The following is a 22996-nucleotide window of genomic DNA, read 5'->3' as shown; positions in this document are numbered from 1 at the left end:
TATGCTAAATTGCAGTGATATAAAGGAAACACTTATCCAATATTGACATTCCCTGACTGGCAGCATACTGCTGGAATACTCATTTGTGCTGGGGGTGGGAGTGGGATGGGACAACGGGGACCTGAGGAGGATTCAGGCCCTCCATTTCTGAGCTTGTAACGAGTTAGGCAATATTAAGTTAATGAGTGAATACCTGCCCCAAATGCAAGGTGGGACTCCAGATCCAGCAGCTTCTCCCACTCACTCCCTGATCACAGCACAAAGCTTTGATCCTTCATCCATGAGGAAGCTTGAGGAAGTTCATCCCTTCCACCACTGGCAAGTATTCCATCTGGAATTAGTGTTCCTCCTGCTGGGCAGAGCTCCTGACAGAACCCACATCACTGACCATGTGCTGTGTTTCTGCCGCCCTCCCACAGAACTGGGGTTGCTGCTGAAAGGCTCAGCCTTCGGGTGCTGAACCAGGGCGGGCACCACGTGCCTTTGCCACATCCCAGATTGGAAGTGACAGCAGCAGACCCAAGAACATAAATTCACCAGCTCTTAAGAGGTGAATTAGCCACCACATGACCACATACATATGAGACCTGCGCAGCAATTCCACCAAACACAAAGTAATTGGAAACAAAAGAAAGCATCTATTATCCGAGCTGAAAGTCTGCCGCCTGCATCAATGGTTAATGAGCAGCAGTTATGGCAAAGCCCTCAAAAACCAATTACATCCTGCTCCACCCTGAAATGCAGCAGACCCAAGGCTTGCTGGAGCTCTTCTTGCGAGTGGGGGCGTTGAATGAACACATTAAGACAAGATCTTATCCCCAAGTTAGCATCTGAATTTAACAATGCAAGTGTTCCACCTCCTACTTCTCCAGCATGTGACACTGAGCGAGGCAGGACGCCCAGAGCCCATCGCTCACAGCGCACTTAAAGCACATTTAGATTTTAAGCTGTTTAATGCAAGTCAGTAAAAGGAAGAGCCATGTAACAGCCAAGTGACCTCCAGCTCCTTCTGCTCCACTTTGGAGGCTGCTGCTGCCACCAGGGAAAGGCAAACACTTGAGCGTGGGCCTTGCCAGCGAGGCAATGAATAAACAGGCTGGGAGATACTCAAAGGGCACATTGAACCAGGACATCTGTTACGACACCGTTTCCAAGGCCCAACCCCAGCATTTGCTCTGTCCTACCACAAGGCACAATTCAGACACGGGTATTTCCCTCATCCCCCTTCCAGCAGTCTGGAGTGCAGACATGCCCCGAGGTGCAGTGAAGCAGAGGAAGGAAAAAGGAAAGCCACAATTTCTGAGCAGCACCAGGACCCTTCCACTCAACCCTTGCCTGCAAAGACTAGCACAGGTTGTAAACTTAATTCTTCCCAGCCAAGAAAACCTGCACATTTCCTGGTATGTTTGAAGTGAATCCTGGATTCCCACTCCCCTGGGAGTTGGGACATGAGCCAGCCCCGAAGGCAGGGCAGGCTCCTTGAAAACTCTCAGCTCCACAAACGCCTTAAACCTCAGCAAAGAAGAGGCTGATTTACAACCAATTTGTTTCAGTGCCTATTGATTTATAAAATAAGCTTGTACACGGTCACTGTGGCTCTGCTGCTCTCTTTGGCCAGAAGTAGCTCTCAATGCAGTCAAAGGAAAGACTTGTATTGCTCCTGAACAGCAGATAAATTAGGGCCTTCAGCAATTGTTGGTATAAACTGGCTGGTCTTTAAAATAAATAAATAAGCAAGAGCTGCTTAATCCTACTGGAAGGTCCTGGAAGTGATGTAAAGCCAATTCTCCAGCAGCATTTCCATAAGGCCCCTCCACCCGGCACGCTGACGAGCTGGGAGCACTGTACAAACTTGCAAACCCAATCATTAAATCAGAGGTTTGAGGCAGCCATGCTCTCCATCACCCTCTGCTCACAGGAAAACAGTTTATTCAAAGCCCTTGATTCTCAGCCAACTCACAACCTAAGGGGCACACTGGCCTCTCCCCCCTTTATTTACAGCCACAAAAGAAAGAGGAGCACTGAGCTTTTTTGCCCCAACATTAGCAGTCCAGCTACAGAGAGGCTGGGAGCTGGTGACATGTGGCACTGGGAACTTGTCAGGGATTTCTGGGCACGTTCCTACTCCAGTTGGTGTTCCCTAAAACAACAGGAAAGCACAGAAGTAATCGACATCTGCCCAAGATGTGCTGTGCATACACTGCCCGGGCACCTCTGCCTGACCTTGGCTGGGGGAGGATGGTGGGCACGCAGTGTTGGCACAGAGGAGGAACACCTGCCCTGCTCTCCTCCCTCTGGCAAAGGGCACCTGGAAAACCCCTCAGCTCCTCCCTCTTGTTCTTTTCAAAGAACTGAAACCTTGCAAGAAATGTGGTTTGAGCAAAGTCATCCGTGGCTCTCACTGCGGGAGGTACAGATGGGAGATGGGAAGCAAGCAGAGTCCGAAATTGTGTTAAAAGAGGCCTTGGGGGAGGCAAACCTGCACTGCTCCTCTGGGACAGCACTGACTGAGCAACACCAGCTCTGACTTGAAGCTTATTTCAGCTTTCCTCACATACAGCCCAGTTGGGAAGGCGCTGCCCCTGCCAAACCCGCACCTTTCCACCTGCAGCACCTCACAAAGCACCTCCCCAAACCATTACTGTCTTCCACTCAACCATTTTCAGTTCACATAATCACAGAATATACTGATTTGCAGAGTCTTGGGCTCCAGGAGCTCTTTCTTGGCTTAATTTTTGAAGCACTTCGGTGCTTACACTCCTTGTACTTCCCCAGTGCTGACAGACCTGGGTTTAGGGACCAGCCCAATGCCCTTCCCTGGCAAAGCTGCTTTTCTCTCTGCATGGCAGGAGGAATTCACTTGGAAGAGGGATCACAACCGCAGATTTCCAGGGTTCTCATCAACAGGCTCATGGTTGTCAGACACAGAAATCACCAAGTGCCCCTCATAGCCCCACAATGTCACATTCCTGCTCCCTGTCACACAGGAACGTCCCCCAAGACACAAAAATCCTCATCTCCTGGTCCTAACCAGTGTTGGTGGGTGGAACTGGCCATGTTTTCCTCATCAGCATAATTTCCCCCTACTCCACCTGGGGGCTGATGACAAGCCACTGGGAAGTTGAGCCACTGCTGGTAATAACGGGCCCCTCTGACAGAAGATTGCAAAGCATTTGCTTCCAGGGAGGAACCAAGTGAACTGTGAAGGAGAAAAACATACCCTGCAACACCCAGAGAACTCGGTATTCATCACCCTGAGGGAAACCAAACATGCCTTTGGAAACAGAGCCCCGGGCAGGCAGGAATCTTCCCATCCAAGGTAAATTGCAGATCCTGCCAAATCCATCTAGGTTGGTACAGTACAGAGCAGTGAGAGGAAGAGGAGCATCTTCAGTGCTGCTCCTCCACACAGCCCCACCTCCCACAGCTGCGGCTCCTTCCCCAGTTGCTTCCAGCCTCCCCCAGTTTGGCTGGCATGGGAGCAGGGGGAGGGAGGGGGAGCTTTTCACCAGGCAGAAGCAAAGGCAGCCAGTTTCCTGACAGCATCAACTGCTCCCCACCAAGGGGGACCCACAGCTCATCTCCGCAGGAGGCAAAGTGTGCTCTGACTTTCTCTCACCTTCCCCCAAAGCTTGGTCCTGACACCTTTCAGGGGTGGGAGGCTGAGCCAGCACCAGGGGAAAAGCAGCCCTGAAACACTGACCTATTGACTTCCAGAAAGCACAGGCTCTTTCAGACCATTTGCAAGGTGGAAAGACAGAGATGCTCAAGGGAAGGCAGTTTGTTCTCCCAAGATCCCCTCAAAAAGGCAGCTGTAGGTGGGATCCTCCTCCTGGCTGAGCAATGCCTGTGTGTGCCCAGGTGCAGCCCGGCCCAAGGCAGGAGCAACAAGCAGCTTCCCCCTCCTCCTGCAAGCTCCACTGGGAGCCCAAGTTTCAGCTGAGATGGTTTGCAGGACCATCAGGATGCCACCAGGATGCCCAGGAACTACAAACCCACAGGTGAAGGTGTACAGATCAAATGATGGAAAATGCCCTTTTGGTGAGACTTTGGATAAGGAGCTTTTTTTTTTTTTAAACCACTGTCCAGACCACAGATTCCAAGCTGGCTTTTCAGCAGAGGTGATCCTCCTATCCCTGCTGCCCTTGGCTCAGGGGAATTTAATTATGGCAAATCCCTCCAAGCCACTTTGGCGAGAAAACAGATCCCTGCCTGCTCCCTGCCCACTGAAAGGAGCTACTGAAACTCCTGAAGGGCAGTCAAGTGACTTCAGTTGTGCCTTAAGTGAGTTTTGGCCCACCAGCTCCCTCCAGGGCAAGGCACGAGTGCCCTCTGTGTGCACACCCACCAGCCCATGCCCACAGCCCTCTGGTCCCTGGGAACACCTTTGTCCATGGCAGCAAATGCCCCCACATCTGGCCACTCCACAACCACCACAGCGGCTGCTCAAGGAGAGGCAAACACAACATATGCTGGAAAATCAGCTTCAGTACCTACACCCAGGCCTTTCCTCCCCCAGAGCACCGCGTGCCTCAAGGAATCCTTTGCATTAAATCCTGTTAGGGATCCTCTGCACGGTTTCACCCCACCAGGAAAAGCCACGACGCCGCCGACAGCTCCTTTCTTATGCACTGAGAGCAGCAACTCCATAGAAATGCGCTTGGCTCATCCTACGGGAGAAAACAGCCGAGAAAACGCTCTGCAAGGCACTGTCTGTGCCTCGGAACTCGGCATGAATAAGCAAGGTAGCAGATGCACAGCGCTGGCGGTGCGGGCAGGAGACACAGCGGCGGCTCCCGAGCCCCAGCGCTGCTAAAAAGTGCATTAGCCCTTCTTAAAATAATGGCTGCTAAAGGAAGGAGGAAGGGGGGACCAGACAAATCCCTGCTGGATCCCACACACAAACTTCTCCAGCTCCTCCAGCAAACTGCCGTTTGTGGCAGCTGGATCTGGGGGAGCGCGAGGGATGGGAAGGAAGGCCGGGAGCAGCTTCCCCATCGCTGCTCTGCCGGCCCCGCTGCTGCCCGGCTGTACCACCGAGAGTTCGGGTTTGTTCAGCCAGAAACCCACACGGAGGACACAGTGGGTTTCTTTTGTGCAGGAGCAGAGGCGAATGCAAACACAGCGTTCTCCCTGAAGGAATATTAGTACAAGCAGAGAGAGAGGGAAGAGGAAAGGGGAAGGGAGGACAGCGTGGGAGCCCAGCATCACAGCCGAGCCCAGCAAAAGAAGAGGGAAGGACAACCAGAAGCGCAGCCACCTCTAAACGCGGCGTCCCTGCTCGGGGAATAAGGCGAAACACAGCGTATGGTGGGGGATGTTCAGCAATAATGTCTGGCTGAGCGAAAAACCAGCTGCCCGTGGAGAAGCACTACTCTCTCCAAAAGTTTTATCCTTCATTTAATCAACAGATGGACTAGCTGCGTGGGTTTGGGGTTTTTTTATCCCTTTTCTCTTTTTTTTTTAAAGCATCCCCAAGCCGTACCCTCACAAAAGCTGGCGTGGGGACCACGGCGGTGTGACACAGATGGTGTTTGACACCGGCGTTGGGAGGGGATGAGCAGCAGAGAGAGAGGCGAAGCCGGGTCTGGCTGCAGCTCGGCGTCCTCCACAGGTGACAGACAGTCCAGGGACCAGGCACACGACAGCACAGACACATCTTCCCAAAACGCACCCCCTCCCCAAATCCCTCCTTATGTTTCATTTTAAGGAGGGGAATCAAGCAGGTAGTAAAGTTGCAATGCGAATTCCTCCGGATTCCCACGCTCCTGCCCCCGCTCCCGCGCTGCTGGGGAGGTGGGATCCGGCTGTGCCACCCCCGCGGGGTGCCCACCTCCCCCGGGCTGGCTGCACTGAGCGCAACTCTTCCTGCCCTCGCCTCCCCAGGAGCAAATCGCTCCTCACCCCGGCTGCAGCACCGCAGGCTCGTGTCCCCGGGCTGGAGCCGCTGCCGCCAGTCCGAGCGGCTCCTCCGCTGCCCCCGACACGGAGCATCCATCGCCCCCCGCACCGGGGAGAGGACCGGGGGGTGAGGGTGTGTGTGGGGGGGCTGTTGCTCAGCCCAGCCGTGTTTACACACAAGCACCACCTAATTAACGGAGCTGGAGCAGAAGCACACATTTACATGCTAAAGATTTATCCTTTTTTTTTCATTTTCCTAAGAAAAAAAGGTAAGCTGCCTCGCCGGAGATGCATGAAAAACTCTGCAATCCTCCCCCTTTCCCCCCGCCCTCCTCTCTTTGCCAACCCCAGGCGCAGTCCCCGCTCCCCACCGCGACCCCCGGCTCGGGGGGACCCCCGGGCTCCTCCCGCAAACTCCGGCGCGGCGCCGGCTCCTACCGTGGCTGAGCAGGAAGCACCCGAGGAGGAGGAGGAGGAGGTCTGCCTGGAAAGCGCTCATTCCTCAGGGTGGGCTCGGCGCCGGGGGTCGGGGGGCTCCGCTGCCGCTGCCGGCGGGGGCTTCAGGCCGCCGCCCGCCGGCTCCGCTCGCCCGGCTCCGGCTCCATCGCCGCCCCCCAGCTCCTCCCTCCCTCCCCCGGCAGCGCTGCCTTCACTGGCGGAGCTTCGGCGGCGCAGCGCGGCTTTTGGAGCGGGGGGAGGAGAGGGGAGGGAGGGAAAGTGCTGGGGAAGGGGAAGGGGGAGTAACTTGCGCGCAGCCGGGGGACGGCGGTGGCTCAGCCCGCGGGGGGATGCGCCGAGCGGGTTTGGTGGGGCGGGGGGATTTGTGCAGCCCCCCAAAGGCTGGTGCATGGCCAGGCGGGTGGAGAGGGGTAAGGTGGGATGGGGAGCTTGGCCCCGCTCCTGCCTTGGTTGCGGGGAAGGGAGGGATGCTCCCCCTTTCCCTCCCTGCGCTTCCCCCACCCCAAGGGGCACATAAGCAGGAGCGCAACCCCTTGAATGGCTTTACGCCCCCCAGTCTCAAATTTGGGGTGTAGGGAGTGCTGCCCATCAGTCACGGCATCCCTGGCCCCCTCCCCCCTGCCTTCGGGGCAGCCCCTGCTTTCCGGGGGGGCTGAGACGGGAGAGGGGGCGGCAGGCAGAGCCTTATCCTGAAATATCCTCAATACTCCTGAAATCCCGGGAAACGGTGGGGAAAAGCAGAAAATAATGTGCCCTCTGGATTAATTACACCCTCGCAGTCAGAGCCTCACCCAAGTCCGGAGGGAGCTGGAGATGAGTGGGCTCTGGATGAAACTCTCCTTGTCCCCAGGAGGGGGGCAGGGGCTCCTCACACCTGCAAAAAAACCACATTGGAGCTGGGGGTGGAAAAAAAAAAACAACAAACCAAACCCCACTAAAAATCCCCAAAATGAAGGCTGGGGGGGGACCTTGTGCAAGCAATTCCTGCTGCCCTTTTGCCATACTGAGGCATCCCTTGAGAGGCCACAGGGCAAAAGGACCTTTTCTCCCCTTTAATCACTGTTTTTATCCTTTTGGGGTGTTTTTTTTTCTTTATTTAATTTTGTTTTGACCCAGTGGGAGTTTGGGGGCAGAGCAGAGGTGCCCAAAGGTGAAAATAAAGCAATGAAATCACTGCTTACCACCTCACTTCTCATGGCCATGGAGGCCGGAGCCTCCCTCATCACCGAGTCTGAGGGGCACGCGGGGATGGCTGAGTGCAATTATTAAACCAAAATTAGAATGTAATTACAGCTGTGGACTCTAATTACTGAAAGGTGAACTTAAAAAAAGGCTGCACAGCTTTTGCTGCTGCTCTGGGGGCTCCTGTTTGCCTTGGTGGGACCATGACCTACCATGGCTAAACCACGGTTAAACCATGGCCAAACCACAACTACCAGCCCTGGTTTAGCTGAAAAAAAGGATAACTTTCCAAAATACACTCATGCTAACAAGCTAAAGTGATGCCAGGTGGGTTAAACCTGGCTGGGGAGCAGCGGTGAGCTGAGTTTTATTGATTGAAACGCAGGCATCGCACGCAGCTCTGCTCTCAGCAGAGGAGTAGTCACCCTGGAAATAAAGAGCTTTCATTATTATTTTTAGCTGGCATCCCTAAGAAAATAAAGCTTATTTGATTTTGTCCATGGCTGCGGGTTTGCCCATCCCTGCCTGGGAGAATAAGATGCAAAAGTGGGGCTGACTCCTTGGAATTATCCTATCCCTGGGTTTTTTCACCTCAAGGGACAGTGGCACTCCTGGAGTTTATTTTCCAGCAGCACTTCCCCCACCTCCAACCCTTGGAGGGTTTTTGGCAGTGGCTTCAACCCCAGTGATATTTCCACACCTGCCCTGCCAGGCAGGTTACAGGTGGTGTATTTTTTCTGGCAGCAGCAGCGCTGATTTAAATGCGTGAGGAAGAAAATGCTCCCTGCCTGATTTCAGTGGGAATTAGATTTCTAAATAATTCCCAGACTCTCCCTGTTGTGTTTCAGTTTATTCTGCAAAATGTTGTTTGCTTGCAGACTAGGGGTACTAATGTATATTAAGGCTGCTACACAAGTCAGGCTTTCCTGTGAAGCTTCAAAACACCATTAACATTTGCATGGCAATTTCTTCTTTGCCTTTCACAAAAAATATTATTCCTCGCCTGTGTTCAAACCCGCAGAATTTTGAACTTCCAGTAATCGAGGATATTTTTCTCTTCTTTTTGCCTTTTTTTTTTCCCTTTCTCCTTCCCAGTGAAAACATTTCAGCTGGAAAATTCTCATCATTGCAATACTGACCTTTGCAAAGGGCTTTAAATCCTTGAGTGGAAGTAGCATGTAAGTGCAGAGTTTTATTAACTGATTACCTCTGTGGTTTTGACTACATTGGTAGTCAAATTTGATTTAGAGGACCAGGCATGGGAAAAAAATCAGGTTTCTGACATAATTTTGGCTTGCTGCAGCCTTGAGCATCGTCCTGCAAGAGCAGCTTCCCTCCACCTGCACAATTCCAGGAGAGCAACTCGAGTGCAAACTGATTATTAGATGCTCCTCTCAGATATCTCATTTAAATCTGCTCTGCTTTGTGGAAGGAAATGAATCATTCCAATTAAAGAGCTGAGAAAATGAGGGAGCTGGTGAGGCAGCCTTTGGGGAGGGCCCTGGAGCTGCTGCCCCCACGGAGGGACAGGAGTGTTTGCAGGTGGAAACCTCCCCCTGGGTCCCTTTGCAGCCCCTGCTCCCAGCCCTTGGCGTTGGTGGGACCATGTCCGTGTCTGCCCGTGGAATTTGGGGTTGCACAAGTGCCCCATGTGGCAAAGAGCAATTGCAGGAGCTGGGAGGACCAGGTGCTAAACCCCTCCCTTCCTCCTGAACCTCAGCAGGGATAAACCAGGTACAGTCCTCTTTTTTTATCCTTTTTTTTTCATATTCCACATTGACAAGTGCATTAGATATGAAACATCACAACAATGAGAGCCCAGACTTTCCTTGTGCTTTGACTCTCTTACTTCCAGGCTATTTACCAAGAAGTATTTGCGGAGAAGTGCAAGAAACAAAATGTTCTGAAATGCTGCAGCAAAATGGAGGGGGAAAAAAACCAGAGAATAATATAAAACATGTAAGCAGCTTGATCAAAATGAAGCAATATTGACAGAAAATGGAGTTTTAAGCAGCAGGACAACAGCAACTCAGATGGATTTCATTCTTGTGGTATTACGATGCTAAGCCAAGCACCTGGAAGGGAGAGAGAGAGGAAAATAATCACACGTTTCCCTGGTTTATAAAATCTTTTCCTTGTCATTTAAAAATGCATATGACAAGTGAAAGGTGTAGAGAGTCCTGCTGTAACAGCTCAGAGCTGCACTCAGAGGCTTTCCCTGCTCCTGCTGCAGAGCTTTTCCGTGGCCTTGGGAAAACACATCCCACAGTGCCTCAGTGTCCCCCTGACATTTCTCACCTGTTGGCAACACAAAGGCTGCAAAGCGTGATCTGCCTCCTAACTGGAAAGCAAATTTGTTTGGATAATGGTATGGAGGAAGGGGAAAGTTGTCCCTCCAAATGACAGGAGTGATGTTCAGCCCTTGTCACACGCTACAGGACCTCACTCCAGGTCTGGGCTGGGAGGTCTCATGGAATGCCAAGGGGTACCCCTGGAGATGGCAGGATGCACTGAAGCCATTTTGAGGTCTGGAGGAGATGTTTGGGACTGGGTTTTTCCCAGCAGCAAACCAGAGGCACTGGGGCAGGAGGCTGGTCACCATCCTCCTGGGATGCTCTTGGAGAGGGCAGAGAACACAGGGACACCTTTTCCTTTGGGCCCAGGTGGGCACAGCTGCCACTGCTTTTCCCTGCAGGAGAGGAGGCAGCTGCCTTCCCCAATGCCCTGTTCTGCTGGCCCCTGTGCCCAGGGCACGCAGGGGGGGTGAGTGCCCAGCTCTCACGCTGCCTCCCTTCCCAGTGCAGCCCCAGCCAAAAATGCCAGTCCCTTTCCACAGCTCTCACCGGATCCTCTTTGAAAACAGCCCAGGAAGAAGGCAGGGAAGCAGATCAGGGGGAGGCCTGGGCTCTTTTTCTCCTTGTCTCCTTTCTTTCCTGGCTCCATGGACAGCTGCCAAAACCCCTCAGCTTGTGGCACTTGATAAAGCTCTTGGACAGCAGGTCTGGGAGCAATATGGGCAGAGATAGGCAGGGCCTGGGAACAGCCACAGGGAGGGGAGAAAGAAACTTGCAGGCTTAAAACCAAAAAATAAAAGCACTTTGATGACATTCAGGGTTCAGGTGGGGATGGCTTGGCTTTTTGTGCCAACCTGGCATCCCCTTGGGCCAGGCTGAAGCTGGGTGTCAGGGAACAGACAGGAGCAGGAGTGCAACCAGGACCTCTCTGTCTGCAGCCCCACTGCCAAGTGATGCCCTCGAGGCTGGAACTGTGTCTGGTCAACACAAGGGTCCTTATCAATTCCCCCCCTCAGCTCCTTATCAAATCCCCCCTGTCCCTGCCCGGGATGGGGCAACTCTGGATGTACTGGCAGACTGGGAAACAAGAGGAGCTGTGGAAAGGGACGTGGGGGTCCTGGTTGAGGGCAAGTTGGCCATGAGTGAGCAGTGCCCTGGCAGCCCAAAGGGGCACCATGTCCTGGGGGCATCAGGCCCAGCATCACTGGGACAGGGAGGGGATTCTCCCACTCTGGTCTGCACTGGGGTGGCCTCACTGCAGTACTGGGGCAGGTTGGGCACCACAATCCAAGAAAGATCTAAAGCTGTTGGAGAGTGTCCAAAGGAGGGATATGAAAATGGAGAAGGTTCTAGAGGGGCCATACAAGATGGGGCTGAGGGGACTTTGTTTGTCCAGCCTGGAGAAGACAAGACTGAGGTCAGACCTTACCAGGGTCTGCAGCAACTCCAGAGCAGCAACTCTGCTCTCTGGGACCAGGGACAGCACCCAGGGAATGGCTGGAGCTGTGCCAGGGCAGGGACAGCACCCAGGGGATGGCTGGAGCTGTGCCAGGGCAGGGACAGCACCCAGGGAATGGCTGGAGCTGTGCCAGGGCAGGGTCAGGTTGGATCTCAGGGAAAGGCTCTTCCCCCAGAGGGTGGTGGGCACTGCCCAGGCTCCCCAGGGTTTGGGCACAGCCCCAAGTCTGTCAGAGCTCCAGCAGGGTTTGGACCACACTCTGAGGGACAGGGTGGGATTGTTGGGTCTGTGCAAGGCCAGGAGTTGGACTCAATCCTTGTGGGTCTCTTCCAGCACAGGATATTCTGTGATCCATGAGTTCCTCCCATGGCTCACAGCCACAGGCAGCCGCAGCTCCCGCTGGGGACACGCGATGGGTCGAAGGTACAAAGGTGGCCAAACCCCATCACCCACCGGGTTCTCATTAGGCCCTTCTTAACCTCATCAGGACCAGCCTCCCAGGCATTCCCTGGATGCTTTGATGGTGCCTTTCATGCAGGTCGTCTGATGCGAAGTTATTTTAATGCTGCGCTTTGCATTCAGCTGGTTCTCTGCTCTCCTGTCAGCAGTCGCTGCCACACAGGGCTGAGACAGCCCGGCTGGACCTGCTGCAGTCTGGGGCACAGATGGGCTGGGTGTGCCTCAGCCTGGCCCTGCAGCTGGGCATTCATGGGGCACCACGGCAGGGAAGAGGGATGGCTGCCAAACCCTGGGGTGAAGCTCCACGAGGTGTTTCCTGGGGTCAAGAGAGAAATGTCACCATAAGAGAACTCCTTGGTGTGAACAGATCCAGGGAGCACCAGCCGTCCTTTAACATTCTCAGCCCCTGTTTCACTGCCCAGATGTGCCCAGATGTGTTTGGGAATTGCCTCTCTGCCTTGCTGGAGCTACAGGAGAATCCATTCCCCACCCTCAGATGCCTGGGGATATTCAGTTATGGACAGGTTGTCTCAATCCACTGAGAAAAACATTCAAACGCTGGGTTAGGGTGTTATTCCTGTGTCTGAACAGATAAACCCTGGACTGCTTTAATGTCTCCTGAGAGCTACCAGCTGATCCTGACTTTTTCCAGGTCCCACCAAACTTTTCCAGCTCAACAGGGACCTCGCAGGGAAGGTGGGAGCTCCACAGCTCCTCCCGTGGCTGCAAGAGAAAAACTGGCTGCAGGGAGAAGGGATGGGCAGGATGAGCTGAGGCTGCTGGACACTGCCCTTATCACCAGCTTTTAATACCATTTTTGAGGGGGGTTCATCCCTCAGGCTCTCTGTGAAACCTGGCTTGGACATTTTTGCTAAGGAAATAAAAACTGGTACGTGTAGAAAATTATGAACGAGCTGTGAAGGGTTAAATGGGAGCATTTGTATAAAAACAATTCCCATTTTTGCTTGATTGGCACTTTAATTAGGCCCATGTCCTTTTGCTGCCACTGCAATCAGATTGGAGGAGAATGGGAAGCTTCCACACCGTTATATTTATCTCAAGATTACAAGATTTCCTTTTCTATTTTTTTTTAATGCAAAGGGAAAAAAGGAGAAAAAAATTATAGAAGTGGGAAGGGAATGATATTATTTAGGGCTTGCAGAAAGTGTGGCTTCCTGATTGCAGCACAAGAATTAATCTTATTATGTTAACAAGGGATTGTTATGCTAAGGAGAGGATAGGGAGGAAAAGTTCTGTCTCCCAAGTCTGGCAGGAACAGGGCCAGGACTGCGCAGGCTCCAGAGCCAGCCTTGAATTTTAGAGCTCCAGCAAAAAGCAGGAAGCCAAAAGTCCTTGTGGTTTTTACAAGGCAATTTCCCTCTTTTCCTTCTCACAGGTTTACAGCAGGGAGGTTGTAACTGGGGAATCTCCTGGCTGTGGATAAACCCCCTGGAAAATAATGAGCCCACATTACACTGCTCGTGCCTAAGTCAGGCTACAGCCTAAAAATTAAACTGAGCCTTTAGAATGAGGCTGAGCTGGGTTTTACACCCAGGCAGGGGAAAGACAATTCCAGTCCAGCAAAGGGGAGGGAAATGGGACACTGGAGATTCCCAGTTCCCAACCCTCTTGGGAAATGAGCTCTTTCTTGGAAAGAAGGGTCATTTTCTCTGCTGAAAAATAATTAAAAAAAAATATTACTGAGTGTCCTGGTTCAGCAACCGAGACCACTGTGTGGGTGTGCCCAAAGCTGGGCATTCCAAACCCTCTGGGCCATTGCCCAGCAACTGTTCCCAAGGGCCCATTGGCAGCAGCTGCCCAGGGCACAGCTGAGCCCTCAGGCTGGGAGCTGGCTGGGAAAGAAGCCTGGCAGAGGAGCTGGGAGAACTGCCCTGCAGGGACTCCTTGGCACCTCCACACCCACCTGAGGGCTCAGCTCTGCCCATGGGCCAGCAACCATTCCAAAATCCCCCCTGACTGCCAGAGTCAGATCCCCCAGGGTGGAACTCCCTGCCCTGGGGGAGGCACTGGGGGCTCCCACCCAAACCTCAGGGGACACAATCTGGGGCTTTGGGGACTTCTGGGACCACTCCTTGGATGCAGAGGAGGAGCAGCCCCTGGCCAGGAGGAGCCACCACTCTGGCCCAGACTGTGCCATCATCTGCACCAACAGCTTTGTCCCTTCCTTTGCCTTTGGACTCGGAGGAACCACGTGGGGCTCAGCACAGGGGCCACCAAACCCCCCTGTGTTTGTGCCCCAGGGGGCTGGGTTAGACTGCTGGGCTTTGGGGGTTAAACCCAATCTCTCTTTGTGCCATTGCATTGATTGGAATATTGTTATTAAATTGTAACTCTGACTTACAATCTCTTTTGTGTTGGGTTTGTTTCTCCCGCTGGTTCACCTTCAAACCAGCACACTGAAGAAAAAAACAGTGATTGTTCTGCACTGCTTTTGGTGCTATCAGGTGTGAAAACGAAAACCTCTGGGCAACCCTGCAGCTCCTTCCCCTTCTCCCATGCCCTGGATCCCCAAAATCTGCAGTGTAAGGTGAAAAATATTCAGCAATGTATTCCCATTCTCCCTCCCACTCCCTGGCTGCTGGTGCAGGGTGAGGAGCAGGAGCTGGGAGTCCAGAGCCAGCCCCATCTTCCCTCTCTTTTTTCCCCCAAAGCTTTCAGAGCCTGTGACAAGCACAAGCGTGGCTGGAAGCAAAAGTTGGCTGCAAAATTTCAGCCTGTCCCTGGGATTTGCTCAAATGGAGAAAAAGGCGTTTGTTTTGCACTGGAATAGTTTATTCTTCGTGCAAAGATAGAAATGATGCCGTTTGATTGAGGTGGATAATTACACAGCTTGGAGAGTAAATTACAGCTATCAAATACCCCAGTGAATATTCCCTTGCAAATAGAGAGAGAGGAAAATGAAATTTTTGGGGTTTGCTGGCAATTTTGAAATAAAAACATTGTCTTTGATGGCGAATGTTCACAATCCCTTTAAAATTCTTCTGCAACTGCTAAATTCAAATGGCAGTTTGTTGCAGACCAACCAGACTGTTCACTCTAATGGCTCTAAGCTACTTTTATTTTTTCTATTTTCAGGTTTTGAGTTTCTATGTGACTTTTGGAAACATTTGTCCTCTCTTTAACTTTTCAGGGAAAAGCATTAATAGCAAGTTTCAAACTATTTAAACTCCCCAAGTGAAGTAAAAATCTTTGCCATACAAAGTGAATTTTCTTGGCAGAAAAAGTTTTATTGGAAAAAAAACCACCCCAAACCTTCTATCTCATCAATTAGTTAATACACAAAAATCTGGATTTCATTTCTACAAGCTGGAAAGATTTATAAACAATGAATGAAGTGAATGGGAATGTGGAGAAGAGCATCAAATGCCTGGATTGATGTTAATGGCTGAGCACATCCCTCTCCATCTCATCCCTCTCCCTCCTTGCCTGGATGACCCAAACACCTCACAGAAGGTGCCGTTGCTCATTTTTCTGGGGCCACACACCAAACCAACTCTTTAGTTCCCCTGCAGCCACAGGAACTTGTGTTTCCTCTTGAATATCAAGGGTTTAGGACCGGGCTGCCAAGCTCAGCTTCCCCCAAACCTCCCTCTGCCTGCACTTCTGGGCTGTAGGACAAGCAGCCAAAACTTCCTGTGCCTCAATTCCCCCAAGAACACAACAGGTGCCTTGCTGGGGGACTCAGTGGGTGTTTTCCAGATGGTTTTGCTGCAGAAGTCAAGCAGCAATCCCTCCCCTCTCCCCCTTTGCCTCCTGCCGTGCCTTCAACCTCCTTCCCCGGGTAATGAGCGCCAAGCGCCGCTCTGGGTGTCTCTGCGTGCCTGCAAATTCCTGGGGCCTATTAGGACCAAAAAGGACAAAGAAAAAAAGTCAATTTTCTTGTCTTATCCTCCTCTCAGGCCCTTAGGAACAAACCCCAAGCCCACAGCAATCCCCCCTTCCTGGCCACATCATTAGCAGCATCCTTGCACATCCCAGGGTGGGCTGGCCCTGAGGGCAAAGCAGCACTTCTGGGGCACTTGGGCATCTCCTAATTTGCCTCGTGCCACCCCCAGGTCCCTGGAGAGGAGATGTTTTGTTATGTGCAAGCAGCACGTGCAGGGCACAGGGGGACTTGTTATCCCATTCCCGGGGGCCGGCGGTGGCTCCTGGGGGTGGACACGTGGGAATGGCACGAGGAGCTTTGGGGTCCGTATGGGAGGAGAGGAAACAAGACAACAAAACACGGAGCTGTGAGCAAAGGGAATCCCATCCGAGCCAAGATCCTGGAATGGCAGCAGCTGAAATGCACCCCTTGGAATTTGGAGGAAGGCAAAGCCCTCGTAGAAGGTGCTGTTGCTCCATTTGCTGAGTTGCAAAATGAAGCCTCTGTTTTAGCTGGAGCCACAACTTGTGTTTCCTCCTAAATATCAAGCTGGTGGGGCTCAAAGTTTGGTCCTGGTCACCCCACAGCACATCCCTGGGTATCAGTGCATCCCACCAGCTCCTCTGGTACATCCCATCCTGTTGCAACCACACAGGCAGGGGAAAACCCTGAGGGCACTCCATGCACAGCCACTGGCTGCACTTCCAGAGGGTGTTCCTGGAGAGAGATGGGCGTGGCATGTCCCAGGGGGGCACTTTTCCCCTGATGTGTGACAGATTCTGTCCTAGCACGGGCCAGAGACAGCCCAACACTGATGGGTTTCATCTAATTCCAATTACAGTCATTAAAACTTTCCCTCACATGAGCTGAGCCTTTCCAAAAGGCACGGAATGGCAGGCCATTAGAGAGGGTTATTTATAGCAGGGCATGTTAATTTTCCAGGATCACAGACCAGTGATTCAGAGCCTGGCGTGGCTGAAAGGAATCACTCACAGCAATAAGTGTGAGCTGACAGGAAAGCACCGAAATGCAGCTCGAAGCTCCCGGGCGGTCAGGACGTGTGGGTGGGTGACACTGAGGTCCTGGGCTGGTCCCTGGGTTGGGGACACACATGTGGGATGCTGGATGATCCAATCGCCCCTTTTAGCCCTAGTTTTTGGGATCAACTGATGGATTGAGGCAGGGAGGGGGCAAGGAGATCCAGGCAAATGGGTGATCTGAGATCCAGGTGTGGGACAATGAAAAAGGGAAGAGGCTTCTTTCCCACCTGTTTTCCCAACCTGCTGTGGGAAAGCCTGGAACAACCACCTTCCTTCCCTGCTCTCTGCTCCATGGCATTTTCTGAACTGCCAGGATGCCCAGCTCAGCCTTCATGTGCCTGGGCAAAGGGCTGGGAGACACTTTGTATGAAAGATGAGGGAGATGAGGGAGGAGGAGGAAAACACAAAAAAAGTAAAATATAAAACCTCCTTCATTGTGTCAAATCCCCTTGAATCTTAAAGTGTTCTGAGTTTGAAGCTTCCTGGGAGGAAGAATAGGAGGAGTGGAGAGAGAGAGAAAGAGGCAGGACAAAAGGAGCATTCACAGACATGGCAAAGGAAAGGCAGAAATTGCTCTGGCCCTGGGCAGGGCCTGATCCAGATGGTGCTGGAGGGACTTTTCCCACAGGCTGTGATCAGAGCCCTGCTGAGGACAGCCAGTCCAAGGCTGTCTCGGAGGTCCTCTCCTCTTGGACCAGTCCTTGGTCATCCCAAAACAGGACCAGCATCATTTGGGACAGGGAGGCTGCAGAACAGGGCAGTGGCAGGATGGGGGCTGGTGTGGGAATGCTGGACATGGACAGATGGACCAGCTGTCCCCTGCTCTGCTCCCCACGTCCTGCTGTGCACCAGCCCTGGGAACACAGAGGGGGGACCATGTCCCAGTGTGGTGCCCCAGCCCAGCCCACTCGGGGCTGTCCCTGTGCCCATGAGGGATTGAGGCATCCTGGGCAAGGAGTGGAGATTTTGGCCCAAATCTCTGGGGAGAAGGAAGAGCATCCCACCCTCCAGAGCCCAGTAGGAAAGGGGACTTTTCCACCAGGGGGATCCTTTCTGGTGGGCTGGGCTGGCAGTGTTTTCCCTCCCCAGGGCAGGGTGGCCCCTGCTGCACACACAGAGCACAGGCTGAGGGAAGGACATTGGTTTCCAGCAATAAATGGAATAAAGAGACTGTAATTACCTTTAAATGTGACCCTTGGGGTCCTCCAGGCTCATGTTCCTGAGTCACCCCTGGCATCTCTGCTCGCCCCCACATTTTCCTGCCAACCTCACCCAGTGGGCGATGTTGACCTGAGACAGAATTTGGCACAACCCAATTAAACCCAACCTCCTGGTGCCCCTCTCCTGTCCAGCCAGGGCACCTCACCTTTGCCTGGTTGTGTGCCCAGCTCCCTGATTAGTTCCCTGGACACCAGGCTTCCTTTTCCTAAAGCAGCTCCTCAGCCCTGACCTTGGCTGAGGCAAAATGAAATAATCTGATAATCATAGTGATGAGAGTAATAATAATAATAATAATAATAATAATAATAATCCGCCATGTTTTGGCCAGGGCACCTGTCACCTAGGCATGGAGTGGCAGTGACAACCAGCTATTACATACCTAGGCTAAGTGTAGTGGTGGCATGGCTGGGTGTGAGTAGGAGAGCAGGAGAAACAGGAAAAAACCCCTTCTCTCTGACAGAAAAGATTTTACAAAGGCAACAAAGGAAGGGTTTAACTACAAACCCAAAGAGCCAAAATTACAGAATGGTTTGAGTTGCAAGTGGACCTTGAAGATCATGTGGTTCCACTGCCCTGCCCTGGGCAGGGGCACCTTCCACTATCCCAGGTTGCTCCAACCTGGCCTTGGACACTTCCAGGGATGGGGCAGCCACAGCTTCTCTGGGCACCCTGTGCCAGGGCCTGCCCACCCCCAGAGGGAAGAATTTTCCCCCTATATCTTTGAACCTCCTCTCTTTCAGTTTGAACCCATTCCTCCTTGTCCTGTCTCTGTCACTAAACCAACCTCACCAGTGTGGTGTGGGTTTGGTGGTGGGTTTTCCATTGCTGAGAGGTTGCACATCCACCTGGAATGATTTCCCCACCGGGTCTCAGTTTGTCCCTCCAAAGCAGGGAGGGTTGGATGTCTCTGCTGGGGAAATGTTGCTGGGAGGGCAGGAGCAAACCAGCTGGAGATGTGATGCTCATGGTGCTTTTACACCAATGCAGGTGTTTGTGGGGGTGGGTCTTCAAACATGTTTTGGAGAAGTAGATTTTTCCTGGGTGGGGATGGAGAGAGATGAAGTCAGACCAGTCCTTTAATTCAGGTGCATAAAAACCTAATCCCTCATGAAATTTCCTGTTGTAGTGTCATGATTTTTCATAGAATTCTGGAATGGTTTGGGTGGGAAGGGACCTCAAAGGTCACCAAGTCCAACCTCCTGCCATGGGCATGGACACCTTCCGATATCCCAGATTGCTCCAAGCCCTGTCCAGCCTGGCCTTGGACACTCACAGGGTTGAGGCAGCCACAGCTTCTCTGGGCAACCTGTGCCAGGGCCTGTCCATCCTCACAAGGAAGAATATCTTCATGTATAGATATGTGTGTACATATGTGTGTGTGTGTGTGTGTGTGTGTGTGTGTGTGTGTGTGTGTGTGTAAACAGACCCAGGTGTGGGGCATTTTAATGATCATTAAGCCCCCAAACTTCTGCATCCCCTCCCAGGCTGCTCCTGCCCCTCCCAACACCTCAATCCCTCTCAGAGCCTGGCCCTTGGTGTTGCCCAGAGCATTTCCCGTGGGATCACAGCGGCACAAAGCCCGGCTCCTCCAGCCCACCCGCCGTCCTGCCTCTTGTTCCTGTCACACTCTGGCACATTAAGCCACCAGAATAAGCCCATTGCATGGGCCACTTCACCCCTTCCCCTGTACCTGCGAGCAAAGCTGTCTCCTGCTATTCCCTTTGATGGCTTCTCGGGAGCTGCTGCCGAGGAGAAATGCTCGTATCAGCAAACAGATGGCGGCTCAGGCATGTAGCATAAAATATATTTATCAAGGCAAACAGCTGTAGCCCATTTCATTCTGAAGATTTCTATTAAAAGTTCTCTGGAGCTACAAGCTGCTCTGGCTCTGCAGCCGGAATAAAGCCGAGGGGACAAATGGCTTTTTGCTGAGAATTTCTTTTCCTTTCCTCGGCTCTTTTCTTCACTGCCTGAAGAAAGTCTGACCCAGCCCTGGCTTTGGGGAGAGCAGGGACCAAACTGGGATTATGACACATTAAAGGGCATTCTTTGGGATCAGTGTCATGCCCAGCCATGTGCTTGGGGTGGTAGAAATTGCCCCAGAATGTGCCAGGAGCTACAAGACTTGGGATGACATCACGGCATCAGAGCTGCAGGTTGGATGAGCTTCCCTTCAAGGGACACCTCTGCTCCAGGCTGGATCTCCCTGGACCCCAGTCTGGGGCAAACAGCTTCCTACCACCCTTTGCCAAGGTCTAGTTTGCTCTTTGCTTTGTTTTCACCCTGAAAAGCCTTTGGCACCACATTTACAACATGTGAGAGGGAGGAGGTTTGGAGGAAATGCAAACTTCTGCTTGAGCATAAATGAGTTTTCTTGGCAGACATTCCTTTGGTGGCGTCAGAAGATTCCCATGAATTTAATTGCAGCATGGACAGATATCATGAAATCCTCCAGGCAAATGGGGATTTCCATGTTTTGTATTAAATACACCCTTTAAATGCTCAGCTGATGTAGTGACTCACATATAACCCACTCCATTGTGTCCCTTGTTGGCAAAGATGTCCCCAAAGGGCGACATCCCATCTTCTCAGGGACCTGCCACCAAAGCCATGACTGTGGAGATGTGCAGGTAGCAGATGTGACTTGGAGAGGACATGGGATGAACACTGAATGCTCTAAAAAGGTAAAACCACAGAGCTGCCTCTGCTTATTCCATATGGATGTGACACCTCTTTACCTCACCCACTACTGACCCAAATCCCCCCTTTCCTCTGCACTTCACTGCAGAGGATCAGCTTTTCTAACCAAGTCAAAACCATAAACAACTTTTTCCTTTTTCTCCTCTCCTCTTTTTTTTTTCTTTTTCAGCAATTTTATCTTTTTTTCTTTTTTCTTTTTTTTTTTTTGTCTAAAATATTCCTGGCAGCCCCTCCTTTTTACTGCCTGCTGCTTCCCCAGCCAACAGCAACTCATTTCATCCCCAATCCAGCTTTCTATTTTCGGTCAAGCAAACAGTGAGATGAGAATCTTGCCCTAAAAATGTGCCCAGAGGACTCAGGATTCCTCTGTGTGTGGAGACATTCATTGCCAACCCCCTGGATGGGGAATCCACACTGGCAGGGGCTGTGGGTGTTAACCAGGGGTTTGCTCAGCTCTTGGAAAAGCCAAGGTGGAAGAAGGGCATCAGTTGGGTGGTGAGGGGGCCCCAGCTGGCAAACAAGACCCAAGAGAGGGGGAGTTGTTTATTCCTGGGTATAACTCCCTCTCTCTGTTCCTCAGTTTCCTCAGTGCTTTGCTTTGCCCTGCCCCTGGCTGGGTAATTCCATGGAGGGAAATAGAGCAGGGAAAAAAGGCAGATGTGGTTTGAGGAACATGGACAAGAAACCACAGGCTTGTTTTATCATTCTAGGGATGGAAAATATGCTGCAGCCCTGACACCAGGCACTACAACTCATCTCCCTGGTCACTTGGCATGCCCCTTGCATCTGATCCATGAGGAATGGCAGCAAGAGAGATCTCCCAGAGGCACTTTTCCACCTCCAGAGAAGCCTAAAGAACCCCTGGATTATTTCATTACTGCTCCAGTGACAGCTCAGCTCCTTGAAGGCCCAACGTCCTGCCATGGCACCGTGCCTGGGGCACTCAGGCTGTGCTGGTGGCTCCTGAGATCCTGCTGGCTGGATTGGAGGGATGCTCTTGGCACTGGGATGGGGCCTCACACCTCCTGCCTCTGTCCTGAGCTGAACTGTGGTGGGGAGGAAAGGGAATAATGCAGCTTTTGTGGGTGGATTTATCTCTTGGGGTTCATTACCACAACTCAAAAGTCTTGTAACCCAATAATCACAGAATTCTGGGATCATTTGGGTTAGAAGGACCTTACAGTTCCTCATGTTCCACCCCCTGCCATGGGCAGGGACCCCTTCCACTAGTCCAGGTTGCTCCAAGTCCTGCCCAGCCTGGCCTTGGACACTGCCAGGGATGGGGCAGCCACATCTTCTCAGGGCAACCTGTGCCAGGGCCTGCCCACCCTCTCAGGGAAGGATTTAATCCCAATATCCCATCCAACCCTGCCCTCTGTTTTCCCGGTGTTTGCAATGGGCTCTGCAACTGCTTGGAGGCAACTGTGTCAAAAGACTTTGGGGATGGGTGCTGGATTCAGCGGGTGCTGAGGAGGGTGGGATGTGCTGAATATTTGGTTCTTCCTGCTTCAGGCATCCCAGAGGGATTTTAAGGCTTTCAAAGCCCCAGGGAGGACGGTCCATGATGCCACACATCTCCTGGATTTTGGGACCAGGACATACACACAGCAGGAGAAAAGGGAACTGCATCTCACCTCCAAAGGAGAGACATGAAGGGAGACAGAGAGGAGAGAGATCAAAAAAGTAAAGCAGCAGCAGGAGGCAAAAGAAGAAAAGCAGCAGGAGAACAAGACCAATCCTAAAATATCCCTCCTGTTTCCTGCACGGCAGACCAAAAGCTCACACGGGGGAGGGTTTTTGCGGGGGGGATGTTGTAAGCTCGGCTCAAAGCGCTGCCTCGCGGTCCCGCGGGAGCTGTCCCTGTGCTGAGCCGGGAAGCGGCTCCCGCTGCGCTCCCGGAGCGCTCCCTGCGGGGCTCTGCTTGATCGGAAACGCTCCAAATTCTCCCCGAGATGGAGCCTGGGGAGGCAAAGCCCCACCTTGTCTCGGTTTTATCGGGTTTTTTCCCTCCCTGGCTGGCTCGAGTTAAATAGCAATTCCATTTCTAGGGTGGGGGAGTTGATTTCCTGGGTTAGGACCCGCCTGGTCCGTCACTCCCAGTGGATTGTGAGCACAGGAGTGGGAAGGGAGGGGAGTGATAAATCCCCAGTTTGCTGAATGGCATTCCAATGCTGGCCACTTACATAAGTGATATTAATTTCTTTGGGGTGACAACAAGTACTGGAGCCCCTAATCTGGAGGGATGCTGATGATCTGGGAGCACTTCTTGTGCTCGGCAGCGTTGACTCGCCCGGCTGCGGGATGCAGCTGGGACGCTGGACAGCTCTCCCTGCTCATTCCTGCTGCTGTGCTGCCTGTGGGTACTTAAGGTTATAGGGAAGGGCCTAATCCAGCT

General features: G+C 52.5%; 1 protein-coding gene across 3 annotated transcripts in view; it reads right to left on the bottom strand.

The window, feature by feature from the left end:
- Positions 1 to 6552, bottom strand: part of KIRREL3 (kirre like nephrin family adhesion molecule 3) — a 379232-nt gene extending 372680 nt beyond the window's left edge. For all 3 annotated transcript variants that reach the window (XM_071576137.1, XM_071576138.1, XM_071576139.1), the window contains exon 1: positions 6340 to 6552. In XM_071576137.1, coding sequence (XP_071432238.1) covers positions 6340 to 6400 — 61 coding nt within the window. In that variant the 5' untranslated portion in view covers positions 6401 to 6552. The remainder of the gene's footprint in view (positions 1 to 6339) is intronic.
- Positions 6553 to 22996: the final 16444 nt, after the last annotated feature.

The sequence above is a fragment of the Pithys albifrons genome, chromosome 23, assembly GCF_047495875.1.
Source record: "Pithys albifrons albifrons isolate INPA30051 chromosome 23, PitAlb_v1, whole genome shotgun sequence".
Taxonomy (NCBI): domain Eukaryota; kingdom Metazoa; phylum Chordata; class Aves; order Passeriformes; family Thamnophilidae; genus Pithys; species Pithys albifrons.
Note: the sequence above shows the minus strand (reverse complement) of the source record. Positions and strands in the feature narration are given on the sequence as shown.